This window comes from Citrus sinensis, chromosome 1, assembly GCF_022201045.2.
Source record: "Citrus sinensis cultivar Valencia sweet orange chromosome 1, DVS_A1.0, whole genome shotgun sequence".
NCBI lineage: Eukaryota > Viridiplantae > Streptophyta > Magnoliopsida > Sapindales > Rutaceae > Citrus > Citrus sinensis.
This window is the reverse complement of record NC_068556.1, coordinates 24,267,588-24,290,749: the sequence shown is the minus strand read 5'-3', so window position 1 is coordinate 24,290,749 and position 23,162 is coordinate 24,267,588. Positions and strand designations below refer to the sequence as shown.

At 35.4% G+C, this 23,162-nt stretch overlaps 3 protein-coding genes and 2 pseudogenes across 4 annotated transcripts; 3 read left to right on the top strand and 2 right to left on the bottom strand.

Moving 5' to 3' along the window:
• The first annotated feature begins 4,266 nt into the window (after window positions 1–4,266).
• LOC102607783 (protein REGULATOR OF FATTY ACID COMPOSITION 3, chloroplastic) lies at window positions 4,267–6,598 on the top strand. 2 transcript variants are annotated; one of them, XM_052443277.1, is made up of 6 exons: window positions 4,267–4,549; window positions 4,669–4,742; window positions 4,841–4,895; window positions 5,003–5,059; window positions 5,432–5,509; window positions 5,950–6,598. In XM_052443277.1, exons 2-6 carry the CDS (start codon window positions 4,683–4,685, stop codon window positions 6,438–6,440), a joined length of 741 nt encoding a protein of 246 aa, XP_052299237.1. In that variant the 5' UTR covers window positions 4,267–4,549; window positions 4,669–4,682; the 3' UTR covers window positions 6,441–6,598. The 2 variants fall into 2 exon arrangements, with proteins under 2 accessions (XP_052299237.1, XP_006488801.1); XM_006488738.3 differs by lacking the exon at window positions 4,669–4,742 and having other exon boundaries at window positions 4,268–4,549.
• An 853-nt stretch (window positions 6,599–7,451) lies between these two features.
• Window positions 7,452–8,789, top strand: LOC102609702 (desiccation-related protein PCC13-62-like). Its single transcript, XM_006488918.3, has 3 exons — window positions 7,452–7,867; window positions 7,956–8,181; window positions 8,273–8,789. Exons 1-3 carry the CDS (start codon window positions 7,575–7,577, stop codon window positions 8,648–8,650), a joined length of 897 nt encoding a protein of 298 aa, XP_006488981.1. The 5' UTR covers window positions 7,452–7,574; the 3' UTR covers window positions 8,651–8,789.
• A 1,487-nt stretch (window positions 8,790–10,276) lies between these two features.
• LOC102610021 (desiccation-related protein PCC13-62-like) lies at window positions 10,277–11,528 on the top strand. Its single transcript, XM_006488919.2, has 3 exons — window positions 10,277–10,569; window positions 10,676–10,901; window positions 11,055–11,528. The coding sequence occupies exons 1-3, from the start codon at window positions 10,277–10,279 to the stop codon at window positions 11,430–11,432; spliced, it is 897 nt and encodes a 298-aa protein (XP_006488982.1). The 3' UTR covers window positions 11,433–11,528.
• A 4,066-nt stretch (window positions 11,529–15,594) lies between these two features.
• Window positions 15,595–18,367, bottom strand: LOC102610336 (ferritin-like catalase Nec2; annotated as a pseudogene).
• Window positions 18,368–18,651: 284 nt separating this feature from the next.
• On the bottom strand, window positions 18,652–21,248 carry LOC102610641 (peptidyl-prolyl cis-trans isomerase CYP59-like; annotated as a pseudogene).
• Between the last annotated feature and the right edge of the window lie 1,914 nt (window positions 21,249–23,162).

Sequence of the window (23,162 nt, the reverse complement as noted above, 5' to 3'; positions counted from 1 at the left end):
TTTAGCAAAGAGATTCGGATTTCCCTTAGAGGGATATTCTGCCGGATCGTCCAAAATTGTCCATAAACAGGCCTCACAATTATCAACCAATCATCAAAAGATCCCCATAAGCATCCTCCAAAAGCCTTAATGATATCGAGGAAACGTATCTTGTTTTCGAATATACTAGAGCATGTTCTGATTTTAGTTGAAGCTTGGCCTGACATACAAAGCCATGGAAGTCCCTGTGACGATGGCTTATAATGCAATGACTCTAATGAAAAATCTCTCCATGACTTGCAAACTTTACTGAAAGATAAAGAGTCAGCCACAGCTAGTTTCTCTGAAATTACTTGCAGGATACCTTCAGGAAGAGCTGACCAATCTGCATGCCGCCGCCGCCGTCTGTACGTAACTACCATGTGTTAGGCCACAAGTGCGTTTCACATATGCAAGGCGCAAGGGTAATTCCGGAAATACCAATCGTGGCTGACGTGTTATCAAGTAGTATAGAGAGAAGAGTTTGTTATGCATTTCTGTTAGTAATAAGTTGATGGTATTCGGTTTTGATAATTTGTTAGAGTTTTCTGTTATTCTATTTGGGCGTAGAAGTGAGGAGGTTATATGGAGAGGAGCTGGTTTTTGGGGAGGGAAGGGAGAGAATTATTTTGTAGTGAGCTTGCTCATTTTGGGAGAGATACCAAGCCTCTCGAATGCTTGGGTGTTTTGGTTTATTTCTACAGATAAATACCAGTTTTCCTACTTCCAACAACATATAAATATTAGCTCACGTTAAATGCACAACTAAAAGAGATACGAGAGATGCAGAGAGAGAGAGAACAAAAAATTGATTGTTAAATGCAGATATTGGCTCACGTGCTATATTAAATTTATTTTTTTAAATTAATTGTGGCCCATGACTGAATTTACACATGTAGGAAACTGAAGAGAGAGAGAACAAGAAACGACAGCATATGCTGCTGTTTCTGTCTTCCTTTTATCTTCTCTTAGTCTAAATAGCCGAACTCTAGATTAATTAATCAGCCGCAATAAACTGATTAAACTCAACATTCTACCTGAAGTACGAAAAGAAATAAGAGCAAAAGGTCGGCACCAGTGCAAGTACTTCAATCTCACCTCAGGAATCCCTAATTTTGTCTCTTCGATCTCTAATTTAATGACGGAAATTCCCACTTTCCAAGTACTTTATTTATTTGTTAATTGCTGACAAGTCACTATTTTTAAAAAACGTTATACCTTTCAACATTTGGGCCTTGAATGTGGGCTTCGACGAAATCCTCGCAGTTTATTTTTGGGATGCAGATAGCAGTTTTTTTTGTTTTTTTTTTAATTGATACACTACTATATATGCATCCTTTTAAACTCTAATAAAACCCCTTTACTTTTATACTTACGATTTTAACCTTCCTTGAATTAATTTTTGACAATAAAGAGATTCGCAATTAAACTCACTTATCTTCTAAAACTGTCAAAGTATCAAATTTGGATTAATAAATCATTGCATGTTTAGCGGTTGATCTTAGTTTTACTTAAGTGAAGTGTAGTAAATCAAGTGTTAGACAACACGCTTTGAATAGAGGAAAAAGTTTCTCTAGTGTATTAGTGATCTCGGCTCGCTCATAACGGTGAAATGGTGAGCCACTTAGATCTAGGTTGTAGTGACTCTGAGACTTTGCTTAACCTGGAAAATGGAGAAAAGACATTAGAGGTGGAGCCGACAATTGATAGCGACCACACTTCAATACTCAAGTTAGTTTTGAGATCATTTTCAGTGTTAAGAGCTTGTAAGCTTTTAATAATGTAGTTAGAGATTGAAGAGACCCTCAACCCTTATAGTGTGTGTTTTTCTTATAAATGAGAACAATAGAACCTGAACGTTATTATATAGAGTGTCCTAAATTTTTAGCTGCCATTCCACGTGGCATATTTTTATTGGCGTTCTTTGTCACTGTGGCAAGGATATTTCTATACTTTTACTCATATGATTGTTTGGGTCTTTTAGATTATGCTTGGAGAAGTTGGATGTCATTTTTATGATTTATACACACATACATGTGTTGGACACTGTTGAGTGATTCTACATGTCTTTACAGAAGTTACCCTTTAAATTGCAATCGTGTCAGTCAGGACAAATGATCTCAACTATTTTGATGAGCTACTTTTGATTTTTTTACAGGCGCGGCAGCCTACTTTCTCCTCATTTTTAGCCAGATATTTCTTAATTGATTCTCATTTCTAGCCAAGAAATCAATCACTCTTTGCAGCGATAATAGCTCCTCACATGCCGGAGAGATATATATATATATATTTGAGTGTTTTCCTATACTCCTTTTATTCTCTGATGTACCCGGAGTACGCTAAATTCCCCTTGGAGATTCCTCTATGCCTTTCCTCCTTCCAATGGGAATGTGATATTCTCTTATTTATTGTCCAAGTAGTATCCATATTCGTTCAACTATAAAATCAAAATGAATATTTAAAAGTTAAAACCAAATATAAGATATATTTTAGCTTCGCTATTAGTTCCATGTTACAAGCTAATTTAAAACACAAATTCCCTTGTGTAATTATCTCTCCAATATCTTCAATCTCATTTAAGCAAAATTATTCCAAGTATTTAGTCAATCATATTCAGTGAAAAAAAAATGTTTGGATTTCTTTTCAAAGCTAAACTAGGGCATTGTTTGGTATTGTGTGATTGAGCAATTGTAATTTTTAGGTCACAACATTAAAATATATAGTAAATATTTATGTGGTTTGGAAATTAAATTGATCATAATTATAACTTTTTTTCAAAGTAGTTATAAAAGTCAAAACACTTCAATATTAAATAAGGTTTAAGCTGATTTAGAAAATTTCAAAAGTTATGATTATTTGATCTAAAATTCACATATTAAAATCATTCATGCTTGTTTGTTTATACTGTAGAACAATTCAATAATTCATGTACACAACAAGAGTAATGGCATGAATATGAATCATGTTTTAGGAAAACTTTGCTACCAATATAAGGGTGAAACATATGTTATGCACAAACCTCAAAACTCTGCTTTTTGCTATTATTCATGACCTCAATAATCCTACTAGTGTCTCATATCAGACCTGACCATGACCTTTTAGACTCTAATTTAATTAGGAGATGCTGCAATTTATCAATTTATTTATTCAATTGTAAGTGATGAGTATTAAGATTTAGCAATGATTATGCTGGATATATTCTACAATAAAGTACGGATAATAACCATTAGACTACAGTAATAAGTATATGTTTAATATTTATTGATAAGTCACAGTAATTTTAAATACACTATTCTTAACTTATGTGGTGTTACTATTGGTCCTGATTAGAGATGACAATAGACACAGCTCACAGTAGATTTGTCAATATTAAACCTGTACCTGCATAAAACTTAAATTACTAAACTCATCAGCAACCTGAGTTTTAATTTTTTTAAGAAAACCAACTCACTGCATAAAACTTAAATTACCCACATGGATTTGGACAGATTAGCGGGTATCATTATCATCTTTAGTCCTCGTGATTAAGTTACCATACAGATTCAATTATGAACTATTTGATAGACAAAATTAGTCACTAATAATTTATTTTATCCATAAATTCACGGCAGTCATTTCTGTCATCTTGTGCAGATGAAACTCCCCCTCGACAACTCCATAAAATGAATTAATTAAAAGTGACTGAAATAATACTCACTAATAATTCGTAATTATACTAACGACTCATAGCATTGAGTCGGAGATGATCAATTGACCTAAGTAAAAAAAAGGAAAAATAAAAAGTGATATAATTGATTGATTCATTATAGAAACTACTTGTTTATTTAAAAATTATAAAAATATTAATAATTTAATTGTAATTCACACTATTACAATCATCACAACTTTTTCCTTTGCGCTTTTTAATTTATGCATCCCATTTCTCAGGTTTTGTGACTGAGATCGAGAAACTTACATATGCATTTGATTTGATTTGTAAGACAAAACTTAAATCAAAATTGTCAGTATGAAATCATCTTGAGACATGAGACCCACGTAAATTAAAATTCATCACCACTTATCGTTACACTTACATTTCCTATTAGAACGATATACCGTATTCAGCCTTTATGCCGAAACGATTTGTCGTAAAAATTCAATATTTCTATGCAAAACGACATATTGATTTGATTGAATTACCAAAACATCCTCGAACTTACTTGCATCCAAAATACCCAAAAAGCCCCTCTTTCTCCTCAGATGAAGACATCGTTTTCGTATGCACAACTTTCTCTTTTGGCTCTGTGAACGAAAAATGGAGTCACTTCTGCACAGCACCTCAGCAACTTATCTAGTGCCTAAATTCCCAAAATTGATAACTTATAACCAAAACTCATGCTTAGCATTTGCAAGAAATTCAGTGATAGTGGGAGCTAAAAGGAGCAACAAGAAGAAGAACAACAATGACAACAACAAAGAAGATTCTCATAGCTTCTTCTCAAAAGCTGATGAAGACAATCTCTTTTTCCCAGAAGCCGTTCTCCTTAAAGAGGTTTTAAGTTTATTTGTGGCCTTTGCTTTCCTAGTTTCAATTATTTTAATGGGTTTCATTGTCTATTGTTATATCTATGATTTTTTTAATAAAGTTTTGATTTTTATGGAATTTGTCAGTTCTTGTTTGTAAAATGAGTTCTGGGGTTGTGTATCTTGTTATGGGGAATTTATTTTTCATTGTGTGTTACAAGGTATATGATTTTGTGGATAAAAGTTTCGATTTTTATGTCAGTTACTAGCACTTTGTGGTTGATTTTGAGATGTGGATTGGGGTTAATTTTATTTGCAGAAGAAAGTTCAGGAAGATGGTAGAGCTCTTCCTGAATTTGCTGATGATGAAGAAGGTATGTTATTATTGTAGTATTGTTTTTTTAATTTTTGGAAGTGGAATATTTTGAATCTGTGCAGAGCTTGTTGTTTTTAATTATTATTATGTTTTGGCAATTTGCAGAGAAGCTATATGAATCTCTAAACATTGAGTTGGAAAGTGAATTGAATGTGGAACGAAGTAAGTGCCCTTTTCTTTCTTTGGTCTTCTCCGATTTTTGGGTTACTTATAAGTCACCAAAGAAGATTACCGGTTAAACATAAAAGAATATGTGTGCAGCATAGTCTTGAAAGTTTGTGAGAGTTTGCTTAACTTTAGAGAAATGGTTATGGTGGAACCCATGTGTTATCACCATTTCTCAGTAACTTTGATTAATGAGGTTCTTATTGTTGAATCTTTTTAATTCGTTGAGATGCTATTTTGTTTGTTTAACTTCATTTGGTCGAAGAAGTGTTGTCTCATCATTTTTTTCAGAGCACATGAGCTGGGAGAATGCTTTTTAATTACCTCCTGAATTTATTTAATTAAGCTTATTGTTTCATCTATTTACAGGGCGCCATTATGAAGTGGTTTATTTAATTCATGAGAAGTATGAAGAGGATGTTGGAAGTGTTAATGAGAAAGTTCAAGGTGATTTTCTGCCTCCTGTCTTTCTATTCTTTCCACATTTTTGCTTCAGCAAATTTTATGAAAGATCTTTGGTGAAAATTGGATTGCTGGTGGTTCTATATTGATCACTTTTTGGTTTTTTGCATCTTGCTTGCTGATCTTCTATTAAAATGAGGTCTGACTTGGATAGTAATATTTTGAGACTTGTTTTGCAGAAGAGCCAATATCTTCTTTTTCTCTGTTGAAATTTTCAGGGTTTGTTGACTTTTGGTAATCTGTTGTTAACCACATTCATAATGCTGCTGCTGGCTTGGACAAGTGCTAGCAGCTAAATAGTGTTGTTACATGTTTCATCGACATTGCTTAAAATGAGGGCCGTCTTATTGTTATACTAATTCTTTTTTGAAATTTCTTGACATATCTGCCATAAGTTCCTCATAACTGTTAAATACGTGCTGCAGACTTTTTGAGGGAGAAGAAAGGCAGGGTGTGGAGACTGAATGATTGGGGTCTGCGTAGACTAGCATACAAGATACAGAAAGCCAAGAAAGCCCACTACATATTGATGAACTTTGAGTTGGAAGCCAAATGGATCAATGATTTCAAGACCATGTTAGACAAAGATGAAAAAGTCATTCGACATCTTGTGATAAAGAGAGACAAGGCAATCACGGAAGATTGCCCTCCTCCTCCCGAGTTTCACACTTTGCGTGCGGAAATGCATGGTTACGATGAAGAGGAGGATGATATAGATTATGATGATGAAGAATATGATGACGAATATGATGATGGTGAGGGTGATGAGATGGATGACAATGACGACGATGACTTTGAACATGGCTTCAGTATAGTTAATGTAGATGATAACGAAGGAGAAGACAGCAATGACAGATCAGCCAATATAAGCACCATAGGAAGAAGCAACCTTAGAGCTGAGAAAGTAAGTAGGTAGTCAAAAGCTCAGCGCTGTCTTCTAATGTAGCTTTGTAAGTGTAGCGTTACTCTTTGTTTTTGGCTTGAGGGAGATACAAGGCAGGCCATGCTCAAGTTTGTATGACAATTACAGAAGAGGATATTATTTTGATATAGCCATTTAAATTATGCAGATAACCTCTCTCTCTCTCTCTCTCTCTTTAATTTTATTTTAAAACTTTTTATATTTTATTTAAGTTATGGGTTCGGTTATGTTGGAACAGCTCTAAGGTAGAGTACTCCATCATAATAACACGATTAAAGTTATAATAAGTTTTTTACTATTTATCACTTTATGTGTGTGGCTGTGATTCGTATTTCACCTTAGATAAGTTCCAACATAGTCATAACTTTTATTTAATGGTCTTTGTAATCAAGTGTCAATTTGATGGTCCTTAAAACCAGCAATGTGATTAGAAAGACAAAACGGCTAGCGAACACCAAGTAAATTCATAAATTAGGCGTATCAAGATTTAGAAGGCATTCTCTTTTGGTGAAAGGAGTAAATTTAGCATTCTGGTGAGGAAAACGAGTAACTGAAAAAATGATCTTAATGGCAAGGCAGAACAGAAACTTTGAATTTTGCTAAAATTCGGGCCTCTATGTGTTGCGTCTAAATTCATTTGATTTTTTTAATTCTTTTTTGGTAATTTTTTTAAATTATTCTTTGGTCACATCAATCTGGTGTAATACATTCCTTAAGGATAAAATTTTTAAACGATACGTATTATATAATTTTGGATAAAATTTTATATGCCATTACACATTCATCCGTAAATCTAAATAAATGGATACAAATCTTCGTATTTACATTGCTTTTCCAATAATTACATGATCTAACAGTAAACACGTCCGCATGCAAAGACAACTTCCATTAATGGACATGAACCAGAACCTGCCCAACAATTTCTCCCCTTGATTCAGTCGCCGTTGACGTTGAGATCATCTCATACCCACGTGGCATTTCCAAATTTGACCAATTCATCCTCTTCTGCCCACGTGGCACTTTCCCGGTCCTCTGCTTCACTCATTCACAACCTCCACAACTATATAAACACTACCTTGGTAAAGGCACAACACGTCACTTGTTAAAGTAAGCTAAATACAAAACCAAATGGCTGTTTTCACTTGTGTTTTTGCTTCATTGATTCTGCTACTGCTTCCAGGATTATATTCTTCCACATCAGTTCCCGGATCTGATGTTGATCTTCTAGAGTTTCCATTGAATTTAGAGTATTTGGAAGCTGAATTCTTTTTATTTGGTTCGTTGGGTTATGGCTTGGACAGAGTTGCACCAAATTTAACACTCGGAGGTCCAGCTCCTATTGGTGCCAAAAAGGCCAACCTTGATCCATTCACTAATGATGTTGTCTTGCAATTTGCTTGGCAAGAAGTTGGACACTTGAGGTTACTTTCATTTTGCTTTTATTATGCTTTATTTGTTCTTTAATTTGTCTGAAAATCTGATTTAAAATTGCATTTTCTTGACGTGCAGGGCTATTAAGAAGACAGTGAAGGGATTTCCAAGGCCATTGCTGGATTTGAGTGCAGGATCATTTGCAAAAGTGATTGATAAGGCATTCGGGAAGCCTTTGAATCCTCCTTTTGATCCTTACGCCAACAGCATCAATTACCTCATTGCATCTTACCTCGTTCCCTATGTTGGACTCACTGGCTATGTTGGTGCAAATCCGAAACTCCAAGGAGCCGTTTCCAAAAGGGTAAGTCCTCACTCACAATGTAAGGTGAAAACAAATCGATTTACATCATAAGTTCGCCTAATTTGGGCTTTTTATGGCTTGTGTTTATTAGCTTGTAGCTGGTCTTTTGGGTGTGGAATCAGGGCAAGATGCAGTAATCAGAGCTTTGCTTTACGAGAAGGCAAATGAGAAAGTGTATCCATATGGGATACCAGTTGCCGTATTCACAAACAAAATTTCACAGTTAAGGAATACTCTTGGACACGCAGGGATAAAAGATGAAGGCCTTGTCGTTCCAAAAGCCGTGGGAGCTGAAGGCAAGATCAGAGGCAATGTGCTTGCAGGAGATGAAAACTCAGTTGCATATGACAGAACTCCTGAAGAAATCCTGAGAATCGTATATGGATCTGGCGATGAACGTGTTCCCGGCGGATTTTATCCGAAGGGAGGTGATGGTCAAATTGCTCGATCTCATCTCCACAAAGCTTAACATAGTAGCCTGGAATTGTATCTACTGATTTAGTTGAGTTTGTCTGGTCTGAACTCCCATGGCCCAGACGAATAATTAGGGCGTTTTTACCTTTCTTGTGCCAATCAAATAAGGACAAGTAGTTTCTTGCATTCTGACTCTATGCAATTTCTTACATAAGCTTTCATCTAACAAACACTTGAAAGAAAATCTTAAACTTGTGGAAATGGTAAAGCAAAAAAGGACCGTCTTTTTTAATCCATAGGAAGATCGAAAAGGAAAAGGCCGATTCATGCCTTGTTGATTATTGTACCAAGGCTCTAAAACCACATTGATTGCCGAAGCTTAGGAATCAGAGGGGCCATTTAAAGCCCCAAACTTGCATTTCACAATTCGCAGCATAAATAAAGAATACGTAGACTAAAATCAAAATTTGCATTTATTTATTTATTTATTTTAATGGAAATACAATATTTCATGAGTAATGATTAAAAACAATAACATCAGAAATTCAGAATAGAAATTTCAGTTACAATCTGAGAGATTTTGGGAAAGTATCCGAAGCAGCTGCATCTGTGCTTGCAACAGATCATAGAACTTGTATCTTGCGATGCAATTGCAAGCAAAAGTTGAATATAAGAATTTCTCATATTTAATGCTGAATAAGTAATTTGAAATGGGGAAAAACTTAAAAATAGCAACTTTAAGGAGGAGTAATAATATAACTGTAAACTCTTGTATATATATATATTTTTTATACAAATTGATGTGGCATGATTTAATTAGTTAGATTAAATATCTATTGGTTTACATAATTTATTTTATTATTTCATATTTTTATTCATTCAATGAGTTAATACAAAATCAGTTCATATAAAATAAATTTATTTAAGAATTTATAACTGTACCATGGAATTACCATGATAGGAAAAGAAAGGAACTTGTGTTTCATTCAACACAAGTATTTTCGAATTTTTTTTTCCCATTAAAACATTATTGGAAATTAAACCCCCTTAACACCCATTTGAAAGGGTTTCGAAATCGAAATCTCTTGTATCAACTAATAAAAATTTTAACAGGTGAATCAAGTAGCATCAACTCATAAGTTTGTCTGATTTCGCAAGGTCAACCGTCATTTTAATCCGCAATTGGTGACTTATGTTATATCCTCTAAATGCTTATTCTTTTGGTATTCCATGCTGTAATTCTTCAGTGCTGAGTCAGCAAGTCACCGTGTGGTTGCTGACTTCACTGCTTAATCACCAAGATGAGCTGCTATGATTCCCCTCCTAGTCCTAGAACTTTCGTCAAGCACTTTTTAGCAAGCTGTCTCAACAGCAAGGAACATAACATATCCGTTCACAGTGACCAAATGCAATAAAAGAAGGAAATCACAACCAGGTCATCATGGAGACTCAACTTCCCATAACATACACAAACCAGACGTCATTATCGAGATCACAAAAAGCCCCACCACGTGGCATGTCCATATTTGGCCAAGTAATCCTCATCAGCTCATCTGCTCACGCGCCATTTCCCATTTCGGGCATTCCTTCTCTCGTCCACTCCTCCACAACATCTATATAAACACCATCTTGATAAAGACACAACACTCATCACTTACAATTTATAAGAGAAGAGCAGCAAATGTCTATTTTCACTTCTGTTTTCGCTACAGCGATCCTTCTACTGCTTCCTGCAGGCTCATATTCTGCTCAGCTTCCACAATCTGATATTGATCTTCTAGAGTTTCCATTGAATTTAGAGTATTTGGAAGCTGAGTTCTTTCTGTTCGGTTCATTGGGCTATGGCTTGGACAAAGTTGCACCAAATTTAACAATGGGAGGTCCAGCTCCTATTGGTGGCAAAAAGGCAAATCTTGATGCCTTCGCCAATGATGTTGTCTTGCAGTTTGCATGGCAAGAAGTTGGACACTTGAAGTAATGACTTTCTTTTTTGCTTTTGGTAGTGCTTTATTTTGATAATTGATTGGTTCATTATTACTATCAAGATTCGATATAAAGTTGCATTTTCCTTGATGTTCAGGGCTATAAAGAAGACAGTGAAGGGATTTCCAAGGCCACTGTTGGATTTGAGTGCCGGAACATTTGCAAAAGTGATGGATAAAGCATTTGGAAAGCCTTTGAATCCGCCTTTTGATCCATATGCCAATAGCATCAATTACCTCATTGCATCATATCTCATTCCTTATGTTGGACTCACCGGCTATGTTGGTGCCAATCCAAGACTCCAAGACGCTACGTCAAAAAGGGTAAGTCTCATTTCTCTCTTCTTCTTTTTTTATAATAAATGAGAATTGAACCTCAGAACTCTTGTACTAACCCAAGAGATTTTACCAGTTGAACAGGATATCACACGCGTTATCATATATTTGGCTGATACGTGCTTTGCTTTTGTTGATCAGCTTGTTGCAGGACTACTGGGTGTGGAATCAGGGCAAGATGCAGTAATAAGAGCATTGCTATACGAAAAAGCAAATGAAACGGTGAAGCCATACGGGGTAACAGTAGCAGAATTCACGAACAAGATGTCACAACTGAGGAATGTTCTTGGACGTACAGGGATAAAAGATGAAGGCCTTGTTGTTCCAGAACTTCAGGGAGCCGAAGGAAAGATAGCAGGCAATGTGCTTGCTGGAGACGAAAACTCAGTTGCGTTTGACAGAAATCCCGAAGAAATTCTAAGTATTGTTTACGGAAGTGGTGACGAACATGTCCCTGGAGGATTTTACCCAAAGGGAGCTGACGGTCGTATTGCAAGATCTCATTTGCACACTGCTTAATTTACAAGCCTGGCATTGTCTCTATTTATTCCCTTAATTTGCACAGATAAACAATAAGTGATTTACCTGTTTATTTTCTCTGCTCCTGTACCTCTCCTTGTGATAATGTAAGGTGTTTACTTGTATCTGTCAAATAAAGATTCCGTGCATTTTTTATATGTCCAATTTGTCTGGTCTCATAATCTTTTGAACATTAAACTTTGCTATGAAGGGCAATTTGAGAAGGTTACACGCGCACACACAAAATTAAAAGAAAAAGGAAAAAACATTAAACTTTTGTGCAAATGCTTTAAGATTAATTTCCGCCCAGTATTTACCAAGATAAACCACTAAACCAAACTGGGCTACCAAATGAATAAAAATGGCTGTGATCAAAGACCAAAGGCAATTGAGTTTTTATCCGAATGCCTTTTATTTTGAGAAAAATGTAACTGTTTAGCTCTATCATTCACCATTATTCACATTTTGACGATATTATACTGTCTCTTTAATCGCAATTTTAAAGAACCAAAACTGACATTTAACACCAAGTAACAACCATGATACATTACCAGTCGTAACTATAACATTTCATTTGAATTTAGACAGGCAGCCCATTCTAATTCATCAAATTTTATCTATTTTAAAATATCATTGTTATATATAAAACAATTCTCTCAATCTCATTTTTACTTGTTTATAGGCCAGGGCGCCAAAATTTTCATGAAAAATGCATAGTTTTAGAAAAATTGAACCTTGAATAAGAAAATTGACAGCAACAAGATCAACATCACACCCATCAATTCAAGCAGGTTTCTGAATTTGGAGTGAAAACTGGACAGGGACAAATCGGCGGCATTTGAAATTTCATAAGCTTTTGTCTCGATTGTTTGACATTTCCTTCTTCAGCATGTAGACTACGTATCGTCTATTACCATAAAAGGAATATGGCGGACCGATTTAAATGTGTGTAGGTGACAAATCTACAACTTTGAATCATTGTTAATAATTGAACTTTTAAAAAATAAATAGAATTATTACTAGATTAAATTAAAAATAACAACATTTGACAGATAAATAAAATAAAATTGTATTATTATGAAATGAAAAACTACAAATTATAAATAATATAAAATACAGGCGTAATTTGCATCATTATAGTTTACATCACATCCCAACTCGGTTGGCACCCACTAAATTATTTAAAAATAATATCTTGTAATTCATAAGTTATTATTATTTATCGTTTATCAATTATCAATATTTATTGTTGTTGTTGAATTCAGTTAATAATTTAATAGGGTTTAAAAGAATCATAACAAAAGTAAAAAAAAATAAAAATTTTCAATTAAAATTGAGGCTCGTGGAATAGCCAAAATGACACGACGTCCCAATAAAATGATTATTGACTTTCTCTCTAATAAGATGGTAGCATTATCTTTATTATTGAATATCTCAATCTCATACTCTTTAATTGTTATTTCATACTACTCTTGATTAGACTTGGTTTAGTTTCCCTAAAATTATGTTATAATCTATTAACAAATTAATAATTATGAGTTGACCATAATTTATACCTTACAATTATAGAATTGTGTGAAAAATTGATAATGCATATTTCGTACTTCTACGCTTACTATGTACATAAGCGATATACATCACGCTTCAAATAAATATTCTTATGTTATTATTTAGCTTAATATTAATTAAATTACCTTTCTTTTTATGTGAGTAGGGTTTGAACCCTAGATCTATTATTTTTTTTTTAAAAAAAGAAATTTATTACATCAAAAAATAAATTGATAAAGAAAAGGATTTGTGATTCCTTAAGTCATTGAAATGAGAACATGCTGATACGATGTTAATTTGTTTTCAAAAAATGAAATTGTTTTACTTCATGTTGGCTTAGGACTTCATAGTCTACATCACAACTTTATTTGTATGTGAAAAGGCGGCCTTAATGTTCCTCATTTTTATCATTTAAGTTCTTAATTTTTTTTAATCACCCAAACATTAAAATTGTTATAGAAAAAACTCAATTTTTGTGATCTTTTACTACTATTATATTGTTATTGTCAGTGTTGATGTTCTATTTGTTGAAAAGACCATCATTTATCATTCAATTTAAAATTATAACATTAGAATCATTTATTATCTAATTCAATAATATGAAATACGAAAAAACTAAAACATTTGATGAGTAGTTGGCAAATCGACCTCCTAAAATAGAAACTTTTTTTTGGGGGGGGGGGGGGAAACTAACCCTGACTTTAACATTACATTTCCATCCAATAATAACTGATGAAAAATGCCATTACGCTTCATTAGATATTTATTTTTGAAACATTTTTTTGGGTGTAATTCGAAAACTTCATTAGAAAAGAAAGAGGATTAGAAATTGAAGAGTTGCATGACCAGTTGAGAATAATGATATTCAGATGTATAGGTTAACTGAGCAAAAGATAATTCTAAATTCCAAAGTGCGCCAGCTACAGCATTTCCTTCCAGAAAGATAAAAAGCATTAAAAATAAATGATCCTAATTAATTATACAACTCAATTAGTTGCACCAACAAACATAAGAGATCAAAGAAGTTTGGAAGACGAACTCTTGAAAAACCATAATAATTATTGTTGTTAATTTGTATTTATGAAAGAAAAAAAAAATAACGTCAGTAGATTCCAGTCGATATTGTGCTACTTCCATTAGGCTCACTCTTGTAGTATGGGATGCGAGAGTCCCGCATGGGCTCGAAACCTCTCCTCCCATGACAAATGGTATCAAAGCCGCACTTGTCATCTCTCGAAGCCCTCGTTGCGAGCTCGCCAAGCGCTCCAATGCCGCACCATGCAAGTCCCTACCCTTTTAAGCGCAAGGGTCGACAAGCGAAACGAACATGCAGGTTCTCACACCCCCAAACGTTTGCACTGAGGCCGACAGTGTCTGCATGTGAGTCCTCTCCCCAGATTGAGGAAGAGTAGGCAGGGAGTTCATGGGTGAGATTGACAAGGCAATCTTCACGTTTTCACGCGGAAGTGGACATTTGCGAGGCGTATTTTTCATGCACGAGGACGTGCATGGTCATGGCGGTGGGAGAATGTCATAGACCGCAATCGTGACACCCAAGATATGCGCTTGTACGCTAGTATCGATAATGGATGCTCTAATTGTAGGAGACGTGCTTCAGGGGTGTGCGTATGGGGAACACAATGGTCCTAGATTCTTTGGAGTTCAGGCAGGTCGACCCGGTTGAGTTTGGGGAGCTTGTCGCTAGTCGAGGACTTAACATTGAAGATGGGTCTAGGTGAAACCTTGCACACATTGGTTGGGAACTGATGTCGTTCTCCTGATGAGCCCAAGGTAGGGCAAAACCAGTTGATATTGTGCTACTTCCATTAGGCTTACTCTTGTAGTATGGGATACAAGAGTGCCACAAGGGCTCGAAACCTCTTGTCCTGTGACAAATGGTATTAGAGCCGCGCTTGTTATCTCTCAAAGCCCTCGTTGCGAGCTCGCCAAGTGTTCCAATGCCGCACCACGCAGGTCCCCACCCTTTTGAGCGCAAAGGTCAACAAGCGGGACGAATAGGCGGGTTCTCACACCCCCAAATGTTCGCATTGAGGCCGGCAGTGTCTGTACGCGGGTCTTCTCTTCGAATCGAGGACGAGTAGGCAGGGAGTTAATGGCTGAGATTGACAAGGTGATCTTCACGTTTCGCACGAAGTGGACATTTGCGAGGCGTACTCTTCATGCACGAGGACGTGCATGGTCATGGCGGTGGGAGAATGTCATGGACCGCAATCGTGACACCTAAGATATGCGCTTGTACGCTAGCATCGATAATGGCTGCGATGATTGTAGGAGACGTGCTTCAGAGGCGTGCGTGTGGAGAACACAATGGTCCTAGATTCTCTAGAATTCAGGCAGGCCGACCCGGTTGAGTTTGGGGAGCTTGTCACTAGTCAAGGACTTAACATTGAAGAGGGGTTTAGGCGAAACCCTGCATACACTGGTTGGGAACTGGAGCCGTTCTCCTGATGAGCCCAAGGCAGGTCGAAACCAGTCGATATTGTACTATTTCCATTAGACTTACTCTCGCAGTATGGGATGCGGGAGTGCCGTATGGGCTCGAAACATCTCTTCACGTGACAATTAGCTTCCCTTGGAAAAATCCTCTAGGGATTCATTCATTACCACCTCCGTAGACAATCCTCAAGATTTCTGGTTGGGAATTGGAACCGTTCTCCTGGTGAGCCCAAGGCAGGTCAAAACCAGTAGATATTGTACTACTTCCATTAGACTTACTCTCGCAGTATGGGATGCGGGAGTGCCGTATGGGCTTGAAACATCTCGTCCCGTGACAATTAGCTTCCCTCGGAAAAATCCTCTGGGGATTCATTCCTTACCACCTCCGTAGACAATCCTCAAGATTTCTTCAGGATTTCTCTCAAATGCAATTGAGTATTCATTTTGCAGCAAGCACATTGCCTCTAATCTTCCTTTCAGTTCTGTGGAATTTTGGAACAAGAAGGCCTTCATCTTTAGTCCTGAACGTCCAAGATTATTTCTCATCTGTGAAATTTTGTTTGTGAATGCTGCAACCGGTATCCCATATGGATGCACTTTCTCATTTGCTTTTTGATATAGCAACGTTTTGATTATTGCATCTTGCCCTGATTTCACACCCAAAAGACCTGCAACAAGCTGATAATACAGCCATACAATACACACATTAGCTAAATTTATAGCAATGCGTTCAACAATTACGATTCGGTTTATAATCTAAATTGAAGTATACTTGTTCAGGTTATGTATATTTAGGCAAACCCTTTTGGAAGCAGAGCCTTGGAGGTTTGGATTTGAACCAACATAACCAGTGAGTGCAATATAAGGAATAAAATATGATGCAATGAGGAAATTGGTGCTGCTGGCATAAGGATCAAAAGGAGGATTCAAAGGCTCCCCAAATGCTTTATCAATCACTTTTGCAAATGATCTTGCACTCAAATCCAACAATGGCCTTGGAAATCCCCTCACTGCATTCTTTATAGCCCTACACATGTATGAAGAAAATAAAGTTTTATTCAAATTGATACAAATGAACAAATAAAGCACAAGAATTTTGAACATAAAGAAAGTTGAAGCAAGAGTTTGAAACCTCAAATGGCCAACTTGTTGCCAACCAAATTGCAAGACAATATCTTGAGTGAAAGGATCAAGATTGGCCTTTCTGGCACCAATAGGAGCTGGACGTCCCATTGTCAAATTTGGTGCAATTCTATCCAAGCCATGACCCATTGAACCAAACAAAAAGAACTCAGCTCCCAAATACTCTAAATTCAATGGGAACTCTAGAAGATCAACATCACACCGTAGAACCAATGATGTGTCGCGATCAATGACACTCAATGAGAAGCTCAGCAGAGTGTGAGCCTGGAACTCGAAGCAGTATCAGGATCAATGAAGCAAATACATAAATGATAATAGCCATTGGTTATTCTTCTTCTTTAGGCGTTCTTTCGCAAGTGACATGATGCATCTTCACCGAGGTGGTTTTTATATAGGTGTTATAAAGCAGACTCTCGGTGATAAGAAAGAGTGTAGCATGGAATGGAAATGCCACGTGGGTTTGAATATGATATCAATAGTACTGACCAAATCAAGAGGAAAAATTTTAGGGCTGTTTTGTGTCTATAAATGGAAGTTGACTTTGCCTGTGACCAAATTTTTTTTTCTCCCCAGTTACGAATAGTTAATCCATTATAATAAAAAAATTAGGCAAACCATTGAAAAATTATTCACAAGGGTGGAGTAGAATAATGATAGACTTTTTTATCCCAAATTTCATCTTAAATTACGATTTCATTTATTGAGTGATAAATAATTCTTTATAAGTTTCAAGTAAATTAAATGTATTACCTCACCAAGTAATTGATAAGTGCCACATCATTTGGAATAATTTTACTACTCTATCAATAAATATCCTTACCCAATATTAGCTTCGATCATAGGGATCAATTTCTAGTTGCGTAACTTTATAATAATTCTATAAAGCTTCCACATAATTGTCTTCAAATTATAATGACATCTGTTGCGCTCCTCATTCAATTCAAAGAAATTTCCGTTTCAAAACTGTACATGAGATGAAAATCTCATACGGCTCCTCCTTTACGTGCCTAGTGAGAATAATCCATGGAATCAAACAAGATTAAGATATTCTTATTATGAACTAAGTGGGGCTAATGTTTTTACAAGAAATCTCTAGCCAACCTCCTTGCAAAAGCTTTTTTCTTAATATCACGCTTGTTGGTACTAGATAAAACTGTAAACTCCAACAATTTCTTTGTAGCTGCTACTAGAAGTACTTCTCGACTCTTTTAACAAACAATCTTTACTCTCTGAGTGTTGCTCATACAATAACAGATCTCTCATAAGTTCATATCTACTTTATCTATTTTTTAGATAAGAAATTCAAAACTTTAGATGTACGAGTTGATAACAATTTAACATTAAAAAAAAAAAGACCAAAACCAGTACAGATTTAATTTGGGTGAAAAAAAAGAAACTCTAATGGATCATGAAATTTATTTTAAAAGGTAAATATATGTTTATTTATTAAACATATGAATGTATGAATGTATAATAAATAAGGACAAAGACTCGCTTGTCTTTCTTTTTTTTTTTTTCGTTTTTGTACTTATTTTTCTATAATCAAGCCAACTTCTTTTACTAGATTGTGAAGGCAATGAGAGGAAAAATAAGTAAATGATCCTATTCCAACAAATAATGCTAAGGTGAACTTTTGGCATTGGTTTTTACTTAATATTCAAACATTAAGAGATTTTATGTTTGCGAAAATTTTTAATTCCACAACAGCTAGAAAAAATTTTCAACACCATAACTGAACCTTGATCGGTAATCAAATTGGTTTCCTCTGTAAAAGATTCACAGACCATGAATCAGCTTTCATCATTTTCTCCTTTCTCGTTTAGGATTGGCATTAAATGGTTCTTTATTGCATTACCATTTACACAGGTTAAAACTTTTTTCCTGAAAGGTTATTGACATAAAAGTTTGATAAAACAAATTGCACATACTCATAAGGCACTAAATTACTTATCTCTTATTTGATTCGCTCAAGAAACGCCTTACATCATCATAAAGTTAGAGGAAAAAGAAATGCCGTTCGAAGCCAAAAAAAACTAAAAAACAGAGAAAATTCCATTTCCGGGCTTCCATATTAAGCTGTGTGCGGATGAGATCTAGCAATTTGACCATCACCTCCCTTTGGATAAAATCCTCCGGGCACACTTTGATTGCCTGATACTGCCCCGATCCACGAACAATCCTCAGGAGTTACTGTCATATGCAACTGAGTATTCATCTCCTGCAAGTACATTGCCTTTCATTTTTTTCCTTCAGCTCCGAGTGCTTTTGGAACAGCAAGGCCTTCATTTGTTATTACTGAATTTCCACGAGTATTCCTCAGCTGTGAAATTTTGTTCGTGAATTCTGAAACTCTAATCCCATATGGATGCACTTTCTCATTTGCTTTTTCATAAGCAATGCTCTGACCACTGCATCTAGCCCAGATTCCACACCCAAAAGACCTGCAACAAGCTGATAAACAGAGGCATAAACAAACCAAAATTTTTAATGTATAAATGACTTGTTGATTTTCATTTTTAATGTGAGTTTAGGACGTACCCATTTGGAAATAGCATCCTGGAGGTTTGGATTTGCACCAACATAGCCAGTGAGTCCAACATAAGGAATGAGATATGATGCAGTGAGGTAATTGATGCTGTTGGCATAAGGATCAAAAGTAGGATTCACAGACCTTCCAAATGCTTTATCGATTACTTTTGCAAATGATCCTGCATTCAAATCCAATAATGGCCTCGGAAATCCGTTCACTGTCTTCTTATAGCCCTGCATATCAATAAAATGAAAATTTTTTCATAACAAACTTTCATACAAATTAATGAAAAAATAAAGGAAAATAAAAAGCAAAAAGATAAGTAACCTCAAGTGTCCAACTTCTTGCCAAGCAAATTGCAAGACAACATCATTGGTGAAAGGATTAAGATTGGCCTTTTTGGCACCCAAGGAGCTGGTCCGCCGAGTGTTAAATTTGGCGCAACTTTGTCCAAGCCATAACCCAACGAACCAAATGAAAAGAACTCAGCTTCCAAATACTCCAAGTTCAATGGAAACTCTAGAAGATCGACATCAGATTTTGGAAGCTCAGAAGAATAGGATCCTGGTAGGAGGAGCCATTGGTGCTTTTTTTTTTCCTTTTACAAGTGATATGTTGTGCCTTCACCAAAGTGGCCTTTATATACATGTTGTAGATTGGCCTATGGGCTGAGAACGAGTGATGTAGAGAATGAAAGGGAATTGCTAGCATACTACATAACAGAGAGTTATTTTTATCGTATGAAAAGTTGTTATTATCGATCCAACCGCCCTAGAAAATCCTGAGAATCAATTTCATGTAGTTTCAACTGTAAGACTAGGGTAACTGCTGAATCAACATAGAAAATCTTAAGAATCGACTGCATGCAGTTTCGACTGTCGGCAACTGCAACTCCAAAGGTTTAGCTAAATAATCTTTTAAGCAATTCAAAAAATTAAAAGCATTGAGGAACCCGATTCACGCTCCATTTGCTGTTGTTCCGAAGTGGCTTCCAAGCCATAACTACTCAATCTATGAAACTAAAATTTATAGTGTAGTTACTAGGACTCTTAAGTAATAATTTAAACAATAATAATAAAAGTATTATATCAATTTGATGTATCAATTTTTCTTACTTTAACATAATATTAAACTTTGCAAGGAAGTATCATTAATATTAAATTTTGTGGAACTTCAAAGGATAAAACAGTTGGAAAATATGAAGAAAAAGATAGCTAATTCTTTGCTTTTTTGTTTTGTACATAGCTTTTCTTCCAGATTTTTGAGACACTTTGACTAAAATCTACACATATCCTTCTATCATCAATCAAGGCATTGTTCATCTTGAAGTAGGCTTGCTCGCATGCCTCTCTCTTCTCGAACTCCACGAAGGCATAGCACAAACTCTCCCCAGTCCGGTAATCACGTAGTATTTCAGCCGAGACAACAGTTCCGAATTGAGAGAAAATTACATGCAAGTCCTCATCCTCGGTCACTGGATTCAGTTGACAAACGAACAATACATTGTCCGGAGGCTTTACGTCAGCATCAGGAATGTCTCCTATACACTCAAGCGCCACTGCCCTAGAATGTGCTTCCTTCTCTGAACTTAGTTGCTCATTAAGAGGAGGCTCAAGCTCATCCTTTGGTTCGCCCTCAGGAATCGAATCATCCGCTAGCTCCGGTGGATATAATACATAAGTTTGCTTGATTATGATTTGTTGAGGCGGTCTATTCTCCTCATCTACAACAGCTTGATTAATTCTAGTCAAAGTTTCTAATCCTTCGGCTACCTCTCCGAAAATAGTGTGCTTCTCGTCAAGATAATGCAAATTATCTCTCAGGGTGATATAAAACTGAGAGGCATTCAGGTCCCGTCCTGCACTAGCCATGCCTACTGTACCCACCTTGTCGTGTTTCAAATCGGCCCGAATCTCATCTACGAAAAATCTATCCTCGTACACCGATCGGCCACCTGTCCCGGTACCCGTGGGATCGCCCGTCTGTGCAATAAAATCCTTATGAATGTTATGAAACAGGCAGCCATTATAGTACTTGTTCTTGCAATGCTGGAGGAAATTATTTGTTGTCCGGGGACATTTGTCAACAAACAAATCGATTACAATGTCTCCCAAGCTGGTTTCAATTAGCACCGACATATCTGTGGTTATTTTCCGATTGCTTGGTTGCCGGGAAAATATGAGGAAAATGCGGTTTGGGTTTGTTTCGATCGATGCCGGGACCGGCAGAAGATGAGGAAAAGAAGAAGAGAAAATACCAGGAAAGTTTTGGTTTTGCGCGGAAAGAAAGAAGAGTTCAATATTCTGTTTTTAAATAGCATACAAAACCCAGCTAGTTAAGGAAAACGAAATGAGGTGTAATTCTAAATTCTAAATTAATTAGGAAAACTAAAGACATAAATAAGTAATCCTAAACTTATTAGGAAAAGAACATGAATGTATACAAAACTAGAAAAAGGGTATAAATTAGGAAAACTATAGACATAAATAAGTAATCCTAAACTTATTAGGAAAAGAACATGAATGTATATAAAACTAGAAAAAGGGTATAAATTAATTAATTAGTATCAAGAATCCTCTGGTTTTTATTTTTATTTTCCCTTCTCTTATTCTGTTCTTGTTAAATGAATGGCCAATATTAAATTTTGAACTTTGATGTTGACAATCAAATCATCTTTTTTTCACTTTATTTATAATTAAATCAATTTTTTTATCTACCAAAAAATAAGAAGACATTAGAAGAGAAAATGGGGAAAAAAAAATGAAGAAGAAGAGAGGATCCTGCATAATATGCATGCATAGTGCATGCAACACGTAACTGAGTCCTGACAGTCCAAACCCCGCGGCCTGTAGCTTCTAGTGGCTTGTGATTAAACTGTCGTGCTTTACCAAAATTATAAAATTGTCAAATATTTAATGTTCTTGAATCTTGACTCCCCAACTCGTTAGGCGTACTGATGTTTCTTATTCTTGAATAAAATTTCCCTTATACGGTCGTTGAAGTAACCCAAAACAAATAAAAGTAAAAAATTAGATAAAAATTATTACAAATTTAATTTTCATTATTATTTCCTTCAGTATTTCAATCTAATTTGTCTCTAATTCACTTTATATATTTATTTTTTTAATTTTAGACTCTCTTCACTAGAACCATGAAGACAAAAATCAACACAAATTTTTTAACATTGAACGCTTGAATTTATTTGTGTATTTTTCTTGAAAGATATTGAAGGAAAAATGGCAGTGTGCAAAGACTAAAGGCAATTGAAATTGTTTTTTTTTTCAATCCAAGTGCTTTTTGTCCTCATGATTCGCTTCTACTAAAAGCAAAATGTGACCATCTGACTCTTTAATTCTCCATTTTGCAATTACTCACAGCATTACAGACTTGCAGTGCCCATTTAATCAACATTATAAAGTACCAAAAACTGCCATTTTCATTCAAAGTAGTTGGCCATACATTAATACAATCCCTTTGTATTTAACACCAAGTGACAGCCATGATACCACCACTTGTAACTGCCATTTTAATTGATTTTTCTTATCTGAATTTTGTTTCAACTGGATTCGAAAATTGTACCTCATATCAATTAATAAAATTTTATAGATCGATTTTGAAATATTATTGTTATATATAACAATTCCGTTAGTCATATTTTAATCTATTTGTAACTTGTAAGCTAGGCCAAACGTCCTACATATGACAAATGCATATATTTATGCCACACATACTGTTAGAGGTAGTAGATTAAAGGATTATTAGTCCTATAATCTATGTACAAAGCCATTCACTATCTCGACAAACCCTTTGAAAAAATGCCTATTATTAATTTTTTTGACACTATTATCCTCCAACGCAATTTTATTATTATTATTATTATTATTATTATTATTATTATTATTATTTTATTTTACAGTTATTGTGCAAGATACAAGTATAAAGAGTATACCTAATGCATCATGTTCGAATAGTGAATTTTTCAAAGTTCAATATTTGAAAAAAAAAATCCTAAATCCTGAACACAAAGTAACATTAGAAAACAAATGGAAGCA